Here is an 18,954-nt window from a genome sequence, read left to right as displayed (position 1 = left end):
GGGGATTGACAGTGGAGAGACAATGGCAAGCATTCAAAGATAGAATGGAAGAATTCCAGAACATGTTTATACCGGTTTGGCATAAAAATAAACCTAAAAAGGTGACTCAACCGTGGATAACGAGGGAAATTAGGGACAGCATAAAATCAAAAAAAAGGGCATATCAACTGGCAAAAAAAAGCACCAGACCGGAAGATTGGGGGCAGTACAAGATACAGCAAAAGAGGACAAAGGGATTAATCAGGAAGGGGAAAATAGAATACGAAAGTAAACTTGCAGCAAACATAAAGACAGACTGCAAAAGCTTTTATCGATATATCAGGAGGAAAAGACTGGTAAAATCCCAAGTCGGTCCCTTGCAGTCCGATTCGGGAGAATATATAATGGAGAATAAGGAAATGGCAGACCAATTAAACTCATACTTTGGTTCTGTATTCACAAAGGAGGACACAAATAACCTCCCAGGAATATCGGCAAACATAGGGACTAATGAGAGGGAGGAGCTGACAGAAATTAGTATCTCTAGGGATATGGTGTTGGGTAAGTTGAGGGGACTGAAGGCCGACAAATCCCCGGGGCCTGATAAACTACATCCTAGGGTACTTAAGGAGGTGGCCCTGGAGATAGCAGATGCTCTAAGGATCATCTTCCGGAACTCCATTGACTCGGGAACAGTACCCGTGGATTGGAGGGTAGCTAATGTTACCCCAATATTTAAAAAGGGGGGTAGAGAGAAAGCAGGGAATTATAGACCAGTAAGCCTTACATCGGTTGTGGGCAAAATGCTAGAGTCCATTATTAAGGATAAAATAGCGGAGCACTTGACAAATGGGGAAAGGATCGGACAGAGTCAACATGGATTTACAAAGGGTAAATCGTGTTTGACTAATCTGCTGGAATTTTTTGAGGAAGTAACTGGTAAAATAGATGGGGGAGAGCCAGTGGATGTGGTGTACCTTGACTTCCAGAAAGCCTTCGATAAGGTTCCACACAAAAGATTATCATGCAAAATTAAGGCTCATGGGATTGGGGGCAAAGTATTAACGTGGATAGAGAACTGGCTGGCGGATAGAAAACAGAGTTTTGGAATAAACGGCTCGTTTTCGGAGTGGCAGGCAGTGACCAGCGGGGTGCCGCAAGGATCTGTCCTGGGACCCCAGCTGTTCACAATATATATAAATGATCTGGATCAGGGAATTGGATGCAATATTTCCAAATTCGCTGACGACACTAAACTAGGAGGAGGGGTGGGCTCTGATGAGGATGTCAGGAGGCTACAGTGCGATTTGGACAGGTTGGGGGAATGGGCAGATACGTGGCAGATGCACTATAATGTGGATAAATGCGAGGTTATCCACTTTGGGGGTAAAAACAGGAGGGTAGATTATTATCTAAATGGCAATAGATTGGGAGATGGGGAAGTGCAGAGGGACCTGGGTGTTCTTGTGCACCAGTCACTGAAGGAGAGCATGCAGGTGCAACAGGCGATCAAGAAGGCAAATGGTATGTTGGCCTTCATATCAAGGGGGTTCGAGTATAGGAATAGGGATACCTTACTACAGCTGTACAAGGTGCTGGTGAGACCGCATCTGGAGTATTGTGTACAGTTTTGGTCGCCCCATCTGCGGAAGGATGTTCTTGCCATGGAGAGAGTGCAGCGGCGATTCACCAGGCTGATACCTGGAATGGCGGGAATGACCTACGAAGAGAGATTGAATAGTTTGGGCTTGTACTCACTGGAGTTTAGAAGATTGAGAGGGGATCTCATCGAAACATATAAAATTATGGCAGGCCTGGACAGGCTGAATTCAGAGAGAATGTTTCCAATGGCCGGGGAGCACAGAACCAGGGGCCACAGTCTAAAAATAGCGGGCAAATCATTTAAAACAGAGATGAGGAAGAATTTCTTCACTCAAAGAGTGGTGAGCCTGTGGAATTCCCTGCCACAGAGGGCTGTGAAGGCTAATTCAATAAATATTTTCAAGAGAGAATTGGATATATTTCTGAAGGCTAAGGGGATTAAGGGTTACGGAGAAAAGGCGGGGACGGGGTACTGAACTGGTAAGATCAGCTATGATCTCAGACGAAGATCAGCCATGATCTCATTGAATGGCGGAGCAGGCTCGAAGGGCCGAATGGCCTACTCCTGTTCCTATCTCTATGTTTCTATGTTTCTATGAAATATGAGTTGTAATCTGTAGCAATTCATGTCATTTTATTTATTACCACCAGTATACTTAAAATACCAAACTCGTGTATTCTGCCAATTGTGGAAGTATTGGCCCAAAAATTGCAGTCGGTGGCGTAGCTACGAAGTACGCCACTGACCTCTGAAAAGAATACGCACTTACCTCGTGTAAGGCCCAGAACATAGATTTACTGTTCGGCGCTGCAGAGTTCTATGCAGCGTATTATATCACAAAGGCCCAGAGCTGGTTAGGCCACAGCTGGAATACTGTGTGCAGTTCTGGTCGCCACGCTATATGAAGGATGTGATTGCTTTGGAGAGGGAGAGGAGATTCACCAGGATGTTACCTGGGCTGGAGCGCTTCAGCTATGAAGAAAGACTGGACAGGCTGGGGTTGTTTTCCTTGGAGCAGAGAAGACTGAGGGAGGACCTGATTGAGGTGTACAAAATTATGAGGGGTATAGATAGGGTAGATAGAAAGGAACTTTTTCCCTTAGTAGAGGGGTCAATAACAAGGGGGCATAGATTCAAGGTAAGGGGCAGGAGGTTTAGAGGGGATTTGAGGAAAAACTTTTTCACCCAGAGGGTGGTTGGAATCTGGAACTCACTGCCTGAAAGGGTGGTAGAGGCAGGAACCCTCACAACATTCAAGAAGCATTTAGATAAGCACTTGAAATGCCATAGCATACAAGGCTACAGACCAAATGCTGGAAAATGGGATTAGATTAGACAGGGCTTGATGGCCGGCACGGACGCGATGGGCTGAAGGGCCTCTTTCTGTGCTGTATGACTCTATGAGCGCAGCGTACAGCTTATGTATAAGGGAAGACACACCCACAAAATCTGTCAAAACTAAGCCTCATCCACAGTCACTTCTTTCAGTCTCTTCCATTGAAATTACAGTCTTAAAAACTTTTAATTAAACTGGTACTTGGACTTATTTCATACATCAGCATTTTGTTAAAATTATGTAACAAAATACAAACAATAATTTGGCATCTGTTTTCCAATTTGAAGATTAAAAAAGATAATTTGAGGTCAATGGAAAGATTCTTGTCCTTTGACTGTTTACTAAAATGAAATAAATCCCTCCATGGCTGTCAATCTCATAGTCCCCCAACCCCACACAACCCGCTTCTACCTCCTTCCCAAGATCCACAAACAGGGCTGACTTGGAAGACCCATCGGGCTGGATTTTCATTGAGGAGTCGGGTAGGAGGCGGGACTACAACTTTCGGGGTTGTAGTCCTGCCTCCATCGAGTTCCAGCCAACCTACGCGATTTTGACTTGATTGATCTTGTTGAGCCCGCCCAGTGGGCTCAGCAGGCCAATTAAGGGCCACCCGGCAACAGGTGACGTCACAGGTTGAAATTTCATCTGTCAAGACCTTTTGACAGATGAAATATCAGCGTTTCACAGCTGTTTGAAGCTGTCAAACACTGACAATCTGTACTCCAGGTTAATTCCTTCCTCTCAGGATGATTTAGAGATCTCCCCGGAACAGAAAGCAGAGACTGCAGATTTTGACAGCTGGCGGCCATTCTGCTTTCTGTGCCGGTGAGATGAGGGACTCCCGAGACCTGAAGGAAGGAAGGCTTTAAAGGTAAGTAAAGGTTAGTAGAACTTCTTTAAATACTTTACACAGACCAAACACACTTACCTCTGCACTCATGCACACATCACTCACTTGAACACTGGACATCTTGACCCCTCCAAGCCCTTCATACCGATGGCCCGCCTTGCTAACTTGCCGTGGTTTGGAGCCATCGGGAATCCCACATTTCAACAATAAAAATAGGGATTAGGCTAAAAACTGCCTGTTAACTACCTGTTAACAGGCAGTTAATTGTCACTAATCCCCTTCCCGCCTTGGGGAGGCGGGTCCCAGTGTGGGGCGGGTATCCGCCTCCTTTGAAACTGGCATGGAGGCGGGTTGGGCGTGGGACCCCCGATTTCAGGATTTTAAACCCCCACACTCCTCCAATCCCGACTCCACGGCCCAATGAAAATCCAGCCCATCGTTTCAGCCTGTTCTTGCCCCACGGAACTGATTTCTTCCTATCTCGACTCTATTTTTTCTCCCCTTGTCCAGTCTCTTCCCACCTACATTCGCGACTCTACCGATGCCCTCCGCCACTTTAACAGTTTCTAGTTTCTTGGCCCCAACCGTCTCCTTTTCACTATGGACGTCCAATCCCTCTACACCTCCATCCCCCACCAGGACGGCCTGAAGGCGTTCCGCTTCTTCCTTGAACAGAGGCCCAACCAGTCTCCATCCACCACCACCCTCCTCCACCTGGCTGAACGTGTTCTCACATTGAACAACTTCTCCTTTGACTCAACTCACTTCCTCCAAATTAAAGGTGCTGCTATGGGAACCCGCATGGGCCCTAGCTATGCGTGCCTTTTCGTGGGATATGTGAAACATTCTTTGTTCCAGTCCTACTCAGGTCACCTCCCTCACCTCTTTTTCCAGTACATTGATGACTGTATTGGTGCCGTTTCCTGCTCTCGCCCTGAACTAGAAAATTTCTTTCGCTTTGCTTCCAATTTCCACCCTTCCCTCACCTTCACATGGTCCATCTCCGACTCTTCCCTTCCTTCCTTGACTTCTGTCTCTATTTCTGGGGATAGGTTATCGACAAACATCCACTACAAGCCCACTGACTCCCACAGCTGCCTGGACTATACCTCCTCCCACCCCGCTTCCTGTAAGGACTCTATGCCATTCTCCCAGTTTCTCCATCTCCGCCGCATCTGTTCTGACGATGCCACCTTCCATACTTGTGCTTCCAATATGTCTTCCTTTTTCCTCAACCAAGGATTCCCCTCTACCGTGGTTGGCATGGCCCTCGACCGTGTCCATTCCATTTCTCCCAGAACCACAATAGGGTTCCCCTTGTCCTCACCTTTCACCCTACCAACCTCCACATTCAACGGACCTTCCTCCACCATTTCCGCCACCTCCAGCGTGATCCCACCACCAAACGCATCTTCCCCTCCCCTTTCAGCATTCCGAAGGGACAGCTCCCTCTGCGACACCCTGGTCCACTCCTCAACCAGCCCCTCCCCTCCCCATGCAAGCACAGGAGATGCAACATCTGCCCTTTTACCTCCTACCTTCCCACTGTCCAGGGCCCCAAATACCCCTTCCAGGTGAAAGTGGTTTACTTGTATTTCTTGCAATTTAGTATACTGTATTCACTGTTCACGATGCAGTCTCCTCTACACTGGGGAAACCAAACACAGCTTGGGTGACCGCTTTGCGGAACACCTCCGTTCAGCCCGTAAGGGTGACCCCGAGCTTCCGGCCGCTTGTCACTTTAATTCTCCGCTCCACTCCCACTCTGACCTCTCGGTCCTCGGCCTCTTACACTGCTCCAATGAAGCTCAACGTAAGCTCGAGGAATAGCACCTCATCTTTCGATTAGGCACTTTACAGCCTTCTGGACTCCACATTGAGTTCAACAATTTCAGACCATAAGCCCTGCCCCTATTTTTTCAACGTGGCAGCTGTTGATGATTCTGCCATCCCCATTTGCAACATTTAACCATCCGGCCTTCCATCATAGCACAGACCGTTTCTTTTGTTCTTTCTTCCCCTCTCCCTCTCCCTTTCCCTGCCTCTGCACCTGCTTAAAGCCTGTTACTTCTCTAACTTTTTCCAGTTCTGATGAAGGGTAACAGCCTGAAACGTTAACTCTGTTTCTCTCTCCACGGATGCTGCCTGGCCTGCTGAGTGTTTCCAGCATTTTCTGTTGTTATTTCAGATTTGCAGCATCCGCAGTATTTTGATATTGTAAATTGTTTAGCTGTGCGACCTTCTATTAAGTTTCAAACAGTTTCTATTACTTGGGAAGTTTATTAAATGTTACGTTATTTCTATTTCATACGAAGAAACATGTTCCCGTTCTTATTTACACTAAGGAGCACTGTAAAGTATTGTAGAGTGTTTTGTTAGCCCAAAGAATTACCTGCGCTGTACTTCAAACATCCCGGCTTTTTAAATTAAGGATGTGTTCGGATTTATTTTATATAAATCAGGTAAGTTTTTTATTCTTTTAAGGCTAGCATTTAATAGCCTGTTAAAGGTCCATTACAACAGATTGTGATTCAACAGCACTGAAAGGCGTTGGCAATGATCCTTTTGATTTACTACACCAGGCACGTAGCACACCAGCTGTGGGGCAGCTTTAAATGTATTATATAAAATAATTAAATAGCAAAATGGTTTTATTTCATACATTTGGAGGAAGTATAAATTATCTGTGCCGAATGCAATTGGAGTGCAGAAAACATTGATAATTTTAAATATTAATTGTCATATTTTATATTTTTAATGTTTCTAAATGTTGCCACTAGGTACATGTATTTTATTGTGAAGTGATACCAGAACGGTTAAAAATCCTTTCAGACGCACTCAAATTGGTTACTTTCACAGTGAAACAGGCTCCTGCGTCTGCTTTCACTTAACCATAACATTTTTGGATGTAATTGCTGGGCAGTTGGTGGGCAATTAGCCCAACTCTGTACCAGCAATGAGGATTTCCCCATCGGTGCAGATCACCTGTCAAGGCGTACCTTGACAGATCGCAAGTTCGGGATTTATCACATGGGATTTAAGTAAGCCAGTGCATGCGGAAATCCCAAACTTGCAGTCAATTTCAAAGGCAGTATGATGGCGTATCTGCCCCAATAAGTAATGTTTCTAAAGTTACTGTATTGTCAGTAACCTTTACCATTTTCATGGAGTGGGCCTTTGGCGTAGCGGTAGCATCCCTGCCGCTGGGCCAGAAGGCGTAGGGTTTCAAACCCCGCTCCAGACAGTCCCGGCAAGTGGAGTCGGAGCTCCGACTCTAAATTCTGGGTTGACATCCAGCGGGATACTTGCGTCCGTGGGTGTGGGTGGCCCCCCCCCTCGTATGGGTTGTGGGAGCCCGTAAAACCATCCCGCCATAGGACTAACCACCCTAATGGCTGGTACGAAGATGGTTACGGTCATGGAAGGAGCGTTAATCGCGGCCAGAAATCCTTCCACCACTTCATACAGTTCCCCAAAGGGAACAGTGTGAAGACACGTACGACGATGACCATTTTCATTTCTCCCTGTGTGCTTCTGTCTTTTTAAGGCCATGTACAGTCTAACAAGACTATGGGTTCCCTCAATGGGGTAAAGACCAGTTCTTCTCTCCCTACAGCCAAAGCACTGCCACTTTCCTTGTGAGCCCACACTTTCCTAATTCAAAAACTGATTCACTTACTGTATACTACTTAAAAGAAAAGCACACACAAGAAGGGTGGAATTTCCCAGCATTACCTTGTGTTAACTACATTGTAAACACAGCTGGGAGATTTCCTGTGTTCATTATTTCAAGCAAAATTGTAAATGTATTCCAAAAGCATGGGTTAATGATTTTGCGAGAAATAGAGACCAGAGTGGTGACTTTGAACCTGGTGAGAACGTAACCCAGTTCCCATGGCTGAATAAATATTTTACTTTTTGTGCATTTACTATTGTGAAATGATGGGCAGATTTTACTTTTAGCTTGTTTTTTTCAATCATATTATGATTATAAATTTTTTGATGAGATTTATATGATGCTATTTTGACTTTGCCTCCTCTCTTCTAGAGCTGGAAGGCCTTTGAAGCATTCAAGGATAAAGGAGGAGGAGGAAATTGTAAATAAGGTTAACTGGCAAAATGAAAACAAGGGTAAGGGAACTGATTATGGGATATCATATTGAACAAACCAAAATTAATTTATTTGTAAAGTTGAAATTGTTGCACTAACACTGCTCCATGTGAAAGTTTTAAACAAATGTTTGTTAATATTGGATGATCAGCAAAAGCAGCTCTGAAGATTTCACTGTTCAGTGCAAAGAGTCGCACATGTTATCTACGCAGGCTCAAGGTGTTAGATCAGCCAAGTACAGTAATCCAAATTATATAAATTCGGACACCAGATATGAAATCAACTTGTTCAGTCTATTAATAGCGACAGGAAGTACAAGCAAGTTATACATCCATATACTTACTAGTAAGATATTCCTCGGAGTCTACCTTTAACGCTAATACTAATCCAGGTGAGTTCTCATCACAGAATACCAAAGAATTACTGAAAGTGAGCTTATTTATACACCTGGCTGGATAATGTCAGATGACTTACATAGAAACATAGAAGATAGGAGCAGGAGTAGGCCATTCGGCCCCTCGAGCCTGTTCCGTCATTCAATGAGATCATGGCTGATCATCCAAATTCAGTACCCGGTTCCTGCTTTCTCCCCATATCCCTTGATCCCTTTAGCTTTAAGAAATATATCCAACTCCTTGAATATATTGAATGAATTGGCCTCCACTGCCTTCTGTGGTAGAGAATTCCACAGGTTCACCACTCTCTGGGTGAAGAAATTCCTCCTCATTTCTGTCCTAAATGGCTTACCCCTTATCCTTAGACTGTGACCCCGGTTCTGGACTCTCCGACCATCGGGAACATCCTTCCTGCATCTAGTCTGTCCAGTCCTGTCAGAATTTTATAAGTTTCAATGAGATCCCTTCTCATTCTTCTAAACTCCAGTGAGTATAAGCCCAATCGTCCCAATCTCTCCTCATACGTCATTCCTGCCATCCCAGGTATCAGCCTGGTGAATCTTCGCTGAGCTCCTTCCATGGCAAGAACATCCTTCCTCAGATAAGGCGACCAAAACTGCACACAATACTCAAGATGTGATCTCACCAAGGCCCTGTACAACTGGAGCAAGACATCCTTGTCCCTGTACTCAAACTCTCTCACTACGAAGGCCAACATACCATTTGCCTTCTTAACCACCTGCTGCACCTGCATGCTTACCTTCAGCGACTGGTGCACAAGGACACCCAGGTCTCGTTGCACTTCCCCTTCTCCCAATCTATTGCCGTTCAGATAATAATCTGCCTTCCTGTTTTTGCCACCAAAGTGGATAATCTCGCATTTATCCACATTATACTGCACCTGCCATGCTTCTGCCCAATCACCCAACCTGTCCAAATCATACTGGAGTTTCTCAGCATCCTCCTCACAGCACACACGCCCACCCAGCTTTGTGTCGTCTGCAAACTTGGAGATATTACATCTAGTTCCCTCGTCTAGATCATTTATTTATATATATATATATATATATGTATATATATAGTGAATAGCTGGGGTCCTAGGACCGATCCCTGCGGTACCCCACTAGTCACTGCCTGCCACTCGGAAAAAGCCGTTTATTCCAACTCTGCTTCCTGTCTGCCAACCAGTTCTTTATCCAAGTCAGTACCTTGCCCCCAATCCCATGTGCTTTAACTTTACACGCTAATCTCTTATGCGGGACCTTATCGAAAGCCTTCTGAAAGTCCAAATACACCACATCCACTGGTTCTCCCTTATCTATTCTACCAGTTACATCCTCAAAAAATTCCAGTAGATTAGTCAAGCACGATTTACCTTTTGTAAATCCATGTTGACTTTGTCCGCCTGTCACTGTTTTCCAAGTGCTCTGCTATTACATCTTTTATAATGGACTCTAGCGTTTTCCACCTTTTTTGAATAGTGGGGTAACATTAGCTACCCTCCGATCCATGGGAACTGTTCCAGAGTATCAAATTTTGCTTTGCTATCGACTTGCTCTGAACCTATCATTTCTAAGATTGTTATCATGTGATCGGTATGTGTCATATGCTACCAAACCAGTAGATGTCAATGTCACACCACATACAGTCCATTCTCACTGGAATGTAAGTGTTGTTATCATAGAATCATATAGCACAGAAAGAGGCCATTCGGCCCATCATGCCTGTGCCGGCTCTTTGGAAGTGTTATCCAATTAGTCCCACACCCTGCTCTTTCCCCCATCCCTACATATTTTTTCCCTTCAACTATTTATCCAATTCCCTTTGCCTTTTGAAGGTTGCTTTGAATCTGCTTCTAACACGCATTCAGCCATTGATTTCCAGATCGTAACAACTCACTACATAATTTTCTTTTCCTCATGTCGCCTATGGTTCTTTTGACAATTACTTTAAATCTGTGTCCTCTGGTTACTGACCCTCCTGCCAATGGAAACAGTTTCTCCTTATTTACTCTATCAAAACCCTTCATGATTTTGAGCACCTCTATCAAATCTCCTCGTAACCTTCTCTGCTGTAAGGAGAACAATCCCAGCTTCTCCAGTTTCTGCATTTACTGAAGTCCCTCATCCCTTATGTAGAAAATAAGACAATTCTACATGGTTATAAACTTCACACCTTAATAGAATGATAACAGCTGAAACATAGACATGTCAGCTCTGAACTAGCTATAAGTCTTACACAAACCCTTCTTAAATTGCATTAACCTGGCTCCACCTCCTTACTTAGCATTCCCCTGCAGAATCCTAACGATCTAATCTAAACCATGTGGTAGCCTCTATCACACAGAATACATTCTCATAATACAGTGATATTAATACTGACTTCTGTTAGGCTATTTTCCTATTACTGTATATTATACACTATCCTACACAAGGCTCTTCATATCGACCCCATTGGCATGAACAGAAAGGGTTTGCACTCAGTCAATGTTTGAATGCTACATAACTACAGAAATAAAATCATTATCTAGCAAGTATTCTTGATGCCTGCATTTTTTACTCATTCTTGGGATGTGGGTATCGCTGGCAAAGCCGACATTTATTGTCCAGCCCTAGTTGCCCTGAAAAGGTAGTGGTGGCCCTTCTTGAACCGCTATAGTCTGTATTCTTTGTAATGGTTTGATACAACTGAGTGGCTTGTTAGGCTACTGTAGAGGGCAGTTAAAAGTCAACCATGTTAGTACTGGAGTTGTATATAGGCCAGGCTGGATAAGGGTGGCAGGTTTCCTTCCCGGAAGGACATTTGAACCAGTTTGACAGCTTTGTGATCACTTTTACTGATTTTTTTTAATTTTCAGATTTTTTAAACTGATCATGGTGGGATTTGAATTTACATTCTCTGGATTACTAGTCCAGTAACATAACCACTACACTACCGTACTCACATTGTGCAGCAATCCACAGTGCTTTCATTATTGGAGTTGGTGGCTATTAGGTGAACAGATTTATCCTCTGCCTCCATAGCTACTGACCCCACTGAGAAAGCTCTTAACAGCAGAAGAGCACCTCCCTCCACCTGGACATCTCGGTATGTTTGTCGTTCCTCAGGTGCCTGAACGTGCATGTATGTAGGAACATTGGAACAGGAGTAGGCCACTTAGCCCCTCGAGCCTGTTCCGCCATTCAATGAGACTATGGCTGATCTGTGACCTAACTCCATATACCTGCCTTTGCTCCATATCCCTTAATGCCTTTGGTTAAGAAAAATGTATCAATCTCAAATTTAAAATTAGCAATTGATCTAGCATCAAACTGTCATTTGCAGAAGAGGGTTACAAATTTCTACTATCCTTTTCATGTCGAAGTGTTTCCTAACTTCACTCCTGAAAGGCCTGGCTCTAATTTTTAGGCTATGTCCCCTAGTCCTAGATTCTCCAACCAGTGGAATAGTCTCTCTCGATCTACCCTATCAGTTCCCATTAATATCTTGAAAACTTCAATAAAATCATCTTTTCACCTTCTAAATTCCAGAGAATACAATCCTAGTTTGTGTAATATCTGCTCATAATTTAACCCTTGGAATCCAGGTATTATTCTGGTAAATCTACGTTACATTCCCTCCAAGGCCAACATATCCTTCCTGTGGTGTGGTGTCCAGTACTGAACACAGTACTCCAGGTCTGGTCTAACCAGGGTTTTGTACAGCTGTAGCATAACTTCTACCCCCTTATATTCTAGCCCTCTAGATATAAAGGCCAGCATTTCATTAGCCTTTTTGATGATTTTCTGTACCTGTCCGTGACATTTTAACCATCTATGTAAGAGTCTCTTTGGACCTCCACTGTTTTTAGCTTTTCACCATTTAGAAAGCGGATGACCTCACACTTGCCTATATTGAAATCCATTTGCCACAGTTTTGTCCATTCGCTTAATCTATTAATGTATCGTTGTAATTATATACTTCCATCTACACTATCTACAATGCCGCTTATCTTTGTGTCATCGGCAAACTTGGATATGTGGCTCTCTATCCCATCATCTAAGTTGTTAATAAATACTGTGAATAGTTGAGGCCTCAACACAGATCCTTGTGGGACACCACTTGTCACATCCTGCCAATTAGAATACCTGCCCATTATCCCTACTCTCTGTCTCCTGCCGCTCAGCCAATTTCCTAACCAGGTCAATAATTTGCCTTTAATTCCATGAGCTTCAACTTTAGCTAACAGTCTCTTATGGGGGACTTTATCGAATGCCTTCTGGAAGTCCATATAAATAACATCCATAGACATTCCCCTGTCCGTTACTTTAGTCACCTCTTCAAAAAATTCAATCAAGTTCATCAGACATGACCTACATGTGGATTAACAACAGTAAATGCTGGAAAAACTCAGCAGGCCAGGCAACATCTGTGGAGAGAAATTAGAGAGAAACGTCAACTCTAATTTCTCTCCACGGATGTTGCCTGGCCTGCTGAGTTTTTCCAGCATTTTCTGTTGTTATTTCGGATTTCCAGCATCTGCAGTATTTTGCTAACCTACATGTGGATGTTGGGTGGAAACAAGACAGGTTGTGATGTCTTCCACAGCTAAATAGCCTGTTGACACTAACAGTACCGCCTCATACATGAAGAATGGCTTATTGAGCGATGAACCAAAGGTAGTTTGGCATGAAAGGAACCATACCCCAACATAAACCAGCACCATTAAGAGAGAAAGGGAGAGATTTAGAGGGACAATGAAATAATAAAGCATTGCTAGGCAAAACTATTAAGTAGTCTCCAATTCTAGATTTATTTAATAAAACACAAATTAGTTTTGAGATTATAGACTGTTACCCCTTTTAGAAAAGCACATTTTGGAGAGATGTACATACATCTGTAATGTTTTGTTGACTCTCATTTTTAATGTGAATCTGTTAACATTCTAACACAATATACTCTCTCCACAGAAAATGATGATTTCAACCTGCAGCAGGCATTGCACCAGTCAGTGTTTATGTCTTCAGCATCTCCAGTGCCCAGTCTGCCTCTCTGTTGGGAACAGCACAGCAAGCTATTACCCGGAGTTGCTGGAATCACTGCCAGAAAAGTAGCAAAATGGACTATTGATGAGGTATGGAAGAAAGCAATTAATCTTTTTTACAAAATTGCACAGCATCTATCTATATAAAAAGTCTTGCATGCAATGTGCACTTGATGTAAATATCATACTTATTCCTACAACACTTTCCCCTCACAGTTTGTTGATAATACCCCATTGTTATACAATTGTTAGCCCTCCTACTAACCCTAAGCAACACCATGGGATGGCTTGTAAGAACAATGGGATAGGTAAATTGATATACCTTGTAAGAAATATTAATCAAGAGCACCGGACAAACCCTTACTCCCTTCAGCTTAACTCCTTGTCAAAGTGGGAATTTACTGTCTACATTTACAAAGTACTAGAGCTTCAATTGTAATCCAACCCATCTGGTGAGGCATTAAAATCAGGTTTGGGAACTACCTAAACCATTCACAACGCATACCATTCTAACTGGTGATTTTCCGGCTTCGGGACAGCTGCCTGCCCCAGACAAGCAGGGGCCTAATTAGAGGCAGAGCCACAGTCTGATGTCATTGCGACACACACGCGATTTTAACACCGATCGATTAGTGCTCGCATAGTCCCACACTCATCAGCAAAAGCTGGCAGCAGGGAGGATCTTGGCCAGAAGAGGCCCAGCTAAGACTTTATTTTTTTTAAGGTTTCTTGTGGGCCATGAAGAGCAGGAGTGCTCCTCCTGGCCCCACATTGAGATTTTGGGTCTCCCCTGCTGCTGAGTACCTTCGACAGGCATAAGGCTCACTTCTAATGAGCAAATTTTTAATTACTTGAGAAAAGCCAGATCTCCCTATTCATTGCAAGCTTTTTACTTCGCCTGGCCTTAAATAATTGTGGTAAGACAATCCAGATAAGGATTAGGTCTAGTTGTGAAAAACTTTGGCCTAGAAATTCAGTTGGTTGCGCCAGCCGCTAGCGCCTCAAGAGGGCAAGAAGTGGGGCGCTAAGCAGCTAGCGACCGGGCGCGGCGCGATCTGCGCCTCTCGTGAAATTCAGTAACGATTTAGCGACGGCGCAAAACCTTTGCGCGCACTCAGGTGCGCGCGCAGATCCTGACATCATTTCATGGTGCAACGCCCTTTGTGCGCCCTGAACCGGAAATTCAGTGGCGCCGGCCTATTGTGCGTCTGGTGCCCCCAGCGACTGGTAAAGGGGAACGGTTCCCAGTCGCTGCGGGGCGCGGGGGGCGCTAATTAAAGAGGACTCCTCCTGCAGTATAAATGTCAGCCATTTTGCTCCACTCCTTCTTTGTGAGACACTGATATTTGGAGAGAGACAAAGGGAGAGAGCTTTCTGGTTTGAATCAACACTCGCTCAGGTACTTCTGGCTTCAGGCCAGAGCTTTGCACTTGTAATTAACTTTCAGTGCCATAGCATTAATTCGATACATCTAATGGGGGCTGCAATGGGTGCAAACGTTGGCTTACTGCATTGCTTTCAGAGGGCTCAGAGACGCCGTGAGAGACTGCCAGTCATGGCCAGACGGAGAAGGGCCAACAGATGTCTGCACAGGAAGCCTTACCCACCCAGGGTATACCGCCAGCAGTTCTCATATCTGAACATGTCTGAGGAGCAGTGTGTTCGGAGGCTGCGATTCAGAAGGGAGGTGGTCACAGAGATCTGCCACCTGCTTCAGAGAGATCTGCAGTCACAGCTGAGGAGCAGGACGTCTCTGTCGGTGGCAGTGAAGGTGATGGTGGCTCTCAACTTCTATGCCACCGGCTCCTTCCAATCCGCTACTGGGGACATTTCCAACATCTCCCAGTTCGCGGTACATTGCTGCATCCGCCAGGTGACCAATGCCCTTTTCAGAAGGAGACGTCAGTCTCCTTCCCCATGACCCTCGACAAGCAGCAAGAGCGTGCAATGGGATTTGCAGCATTAGTGGACTTCCCCATGGTGCAGGACGCCATTGACTGCACGCATGTGGCTTTGCGGGCACCTCTGGAGAATGCCGAGGATTACCGCAACCGGAAGGGCTACCATTCGCTCAACGTGCAGTTGGTGTGTGACCACAGGCAGCTCATACTAGCTGTCAATGCCTGCTTTCCAGGCAGCAGCCACGATGCCTTCATCCTGCGCCAGACTTCTGTGGCAGACCTTTTCCAGGCCCAGCCTCACCCACGAGGATGGCTTCTCGGGGACAAAGGCTATCCTTTGTGCACCTGGCTGATGATCCCGCTCCGTGCGCCCAGCACCCCTGCAGAACAGCGATACAATGACAGCCATCAAGCAACCAGGAACATCACTGAGCACACAATCGGCGTGCTCAAGCAACGGTTCCGCTGTCTGGATCGTTCCGGGGGAGCCCTACAGTACTCGCCTGAGCGAATCTCCCATTTCGTTGTCGTGTGCTGCATGCTGCACAACCTGGCTATCCGCAGGACTCAGCCACTGCCAGCAGACATTGGAGGACCACCAGAGGAGGAGGAGGAGGAGGAGGAGGACCAGGATGGGAGGGAGGCAGAAAGTGCAAGGGCCGTCCGTCTGCGGCTTATTGCAACTCGGTTCCAGGCCCCCTCTCAGGGAATGGCTTGTGTCAATGAAGGAAGATGAATGTAGCCGCTCCGCAAGCCCTCAGCCGATCAAGGCAACCAATAGTTCCAAAAGCAAACATGGACAGTGCGATTAAAGAAAATTTTTTACGCTTATAACTCTGTGCCCTTCCCGCATGACAAACTAATTCAGAGAAACCCCCCCAAACAAAAACACACCAGTCTCGGCCTTTATATAAAAAACAAACACACCAGTCTCGGCCTTTATATAAGAAACAAATACACCAGTCTCGGCCTTCATATAAAAAACAAAAACGCCAGTCTCAGCCTTCATATAAAAAACAAAATCACCAGTCTCGGCCTTTTTATAAAAAAGAAATACAACAGTCTCGGCCTGTTTATAAAAAACAACAAAATTGGCCGGACCTTCTACTTTTTCACCTGCGAGGGTGATCCGTCTCGCTTCCGGGCATGGCCCCTACCCACCCTGCAGCTCCTCCTCAATGGGACCCCAGTGGCTGCAGCAAGGCTGAGGGAAGGCTGCTGAGGGTTAGTTGGTGAGACAGCAGATGCCCTTGGGGGTCGGCCTGGACCAGCTCTGGGCCTGGAGGGCCCGGCTGCAGACTGCTCCAACTCAGCTTGGGCGGCAACAGTCTGTCCTACGGGTGGTGGCAGCTGCAGTGGAGGAGTGACAGTGTTGGCTGCAGGAATGCTGCCAACCTGACAGAGCACAGGCACTCCCTGGTCGGCTGATTCACTGGCACTCGCACGGGCCAGCACTGCAGCATGCGCAGCAATCTGCTGAAGCACAGACTGCTGGGCTGCTGCGGCGCGGCAGGTGCCCCGGCGATGCCTGGCCGAGCCAGCGAGGGTGGCAGCAGTTAGTGCCCGTGTGGCCCTGGTCTGTGTCTGGATGACACCAGCCAGTGAATGCACGGCACGACTGAGCACTTGGCTGGAGGCCGCCTGTACTGCCGCGAAGTCCTGCAGACTCCTGGTCTGTGCTGCACTGAATTGTTGCAGACTCCTGGCCTGTGCTGCCCCGAATTCCTGAACACTCCTTGCCAGAGACTCTCTGGAGTCCGGCATCCTTGCCACTGCAGCCATGAGCTCAGTGTGCCTGCGCTCAGCCTGGGCGCCCATTTCCACAAGGAGCCGCACCTCCTCTGTGCTCACTAGCAGGACTGGAGGCCACACTCTCCCTCCGGGGAGAAGACCGCCGAGCTTCCCCACCCCTCCCGCGTTGCTGCAGCCCGCTGGTCCCCGGAGCATCACTCTCCTCCGACACTTCCCCCCTGTTCCCCTCCAGGGAAGACGTGTCCCCAGCATGGCCGTGGGCTGCCTCGGCCGAGGGTGTCACTGATGGGGCGGCTTCTTCTTCCTCCTCCTCTAGGTCTGAGTCCGACACAGTGCTAGCTTGAGGGGCCGCCTCCTCACCATCTGAAAGCAGGGAGGCACAAGAGTTGCTTTAGAGTGAGGACAGGACGGCAGCGAGGGAGGCATGAGTGCTGCTATGCACTGCATTGGTTCGATAGTGGCAAAGGATGCTGGCGTGAGGCGCAGGTGGATAGAGAGGTGTCAAAAAGGTGAGGACCTTACCATTGGTGCCCAGAACAGGGTCAGCATCTCCAGTCGCGACGGGGCCAATCAGCCGGTCTGCCATGATCTGCTCCACTCGCAGCTCTAGGTCACTGAGCTGCTTAATGTCAGGACGGCCTCCCCCGGCCTGGCGCTGCTGTTTCCGGTTGTGCGCCAGCTTGCCCTGCAAGAGAGAGGACGGCCTCTTACAGTGTGAAGCCCTGATCTTGCCTGCACAGCCTCCCATGGTGGAATAGCCCTGACAGTGTGAAGCCCTCATCTTGCCTGCACAGCCTCCCATGGTGGAATAGCCCTGACAGTGTGAAGCCCTCATCTTGCCTGCACAGCCTCCCATGGTGGAATAGCCCTGACAGTGTATAAACTCTTGAATATGCAAGTGCTTTTCATGTCAGTCCCATAGCTGCTGGATGAGGGCTGGGCAGTAGGGCTTTCACGTCCCTTTGGCCATCAACTGAGGGGCACATGCAGGGATGAGGAGGATACTGGAAAGGGTACTCACCCTGACAACCTGAGTGAGGTCGTTGAATTTTTTTCGGCATTGGAGGGGAGTCCTGGCAACCACGCTGTTGGAGGCAACCCTGCTTGCCACCTCCCTCCAGGCTTTCCGATATTCGGAGGGCAGCGACCTCCTGCCACCTTCAGGGAACAGAACATTGCGCTCAACTGTGCCAACCAGCACCCTCAGGTCACCCTCGCCGAAGCGCTGCGCTCTCTCCCTTGGCTTCTCCATTCTCCTGGGCGTGGAGCAGTTGAATTAGCACTGTTCAGGCCTTCCCTCAGGGCTGCAGTGTGCAGGGCGTGGCAGCCAAACAATTCCACCCTCCCCCTTTAAGTGCTGACCGGCGCCTGACTGCCTTCAATCAATAACTCACCGCACCTGCGCTGCGCCAGCCCTCGGTGGTCGCGCCCCGGATCGCCGGCTTAGTGCCTTATGATACTCGTGCATCGCCTGCTTTAGCGCTGCAGCAACCTCTTGGGGCGATGCAACTGAATATTGGCGAAGGTGGCGCTAAGTTGAGCCAGGCGCAAAGTTTTGCGACCGCCCGGCTGTAGCGCCCCAAACGCGGCTATACCGAATTTCTAGGCCTTTCACTTTTTGGCATTAAATATTGACAAAACACATACAATACAAGAATGACTTTGCTCTAGGTCATCCTAGACATTTCTTAACATAACCCTCCATTCAACCTTGACAATCTGGGATGTACCTAACTCCAACCACTAATAAGAATCAGCTGCTAATGATGAAAGAAACCTTTGCTCTCAGTGCTGGCTTGGAGTACCCATTTTTAACATTAACTTTTTCCCAGAGTTCAGCAGGATTGTTACAAACTCCATTTCTGGGACACTTCTGGGGTTTGTTTACAATCTGTTAGTAATATATTAAGGGGGAAAAATTTGGTTGCTTTGCGCCTCCTGTTAGCGCCCTAAGAGGGCGCATAGCAACTAGCGCCTGGGCGCGGCGATGTTTGCACGCTC

General features: G+C 46.8%; 1 protein-coding gene across 1 annotated transcript in view; it reads left to right on the top strand.

Moving 5' to 3' along the window:
• The window catches only part of l3mbtl3 (L3MBTL histone methyl-lysine binding protein 3), a 236,328-nt gene that overhangs the window by 191,834 nt on the left and 25,540 nt on the right, over positions 1 to 18,954 (top strand). Inside the window, exons 19-20 of the mRNA XM_085997143.1 lie at positions 7,820 to 7,902; positions 13,227 to 13,390. Of these exons, the coding sequence (XP_085853269.1) occupies positions 7,820 to 7,902; positions 13,227 to 13,390 (247 nt within the window). The remainder of the gene's footprint in view (positions 1 to 7,819; positions 7,903 to 13,226; positions 13,391 to 18,954) is intronic.

Source organism: Somniosus microcephalus, chromosome 9, assembly GCF_052327205.1.
Source record: "Somniosus microcephalus isolate GS21.2 chromosome 9, FLI_Smic_1.0, whole genome shotgun sequence".
NCBI classification, from domain to species: domain Eukaryota; kingdom Metazoa; phylum Chordata; class Chondrichthyes; order Squaliformes; family Somniosidae; genus Somniosus; species Somniosus microcephalus.
The sequence above is the reverse complement of the archived record's forward strand: the minus strand, read 5'-3'. Positions and strand labels throughout refer to the sequence as shown.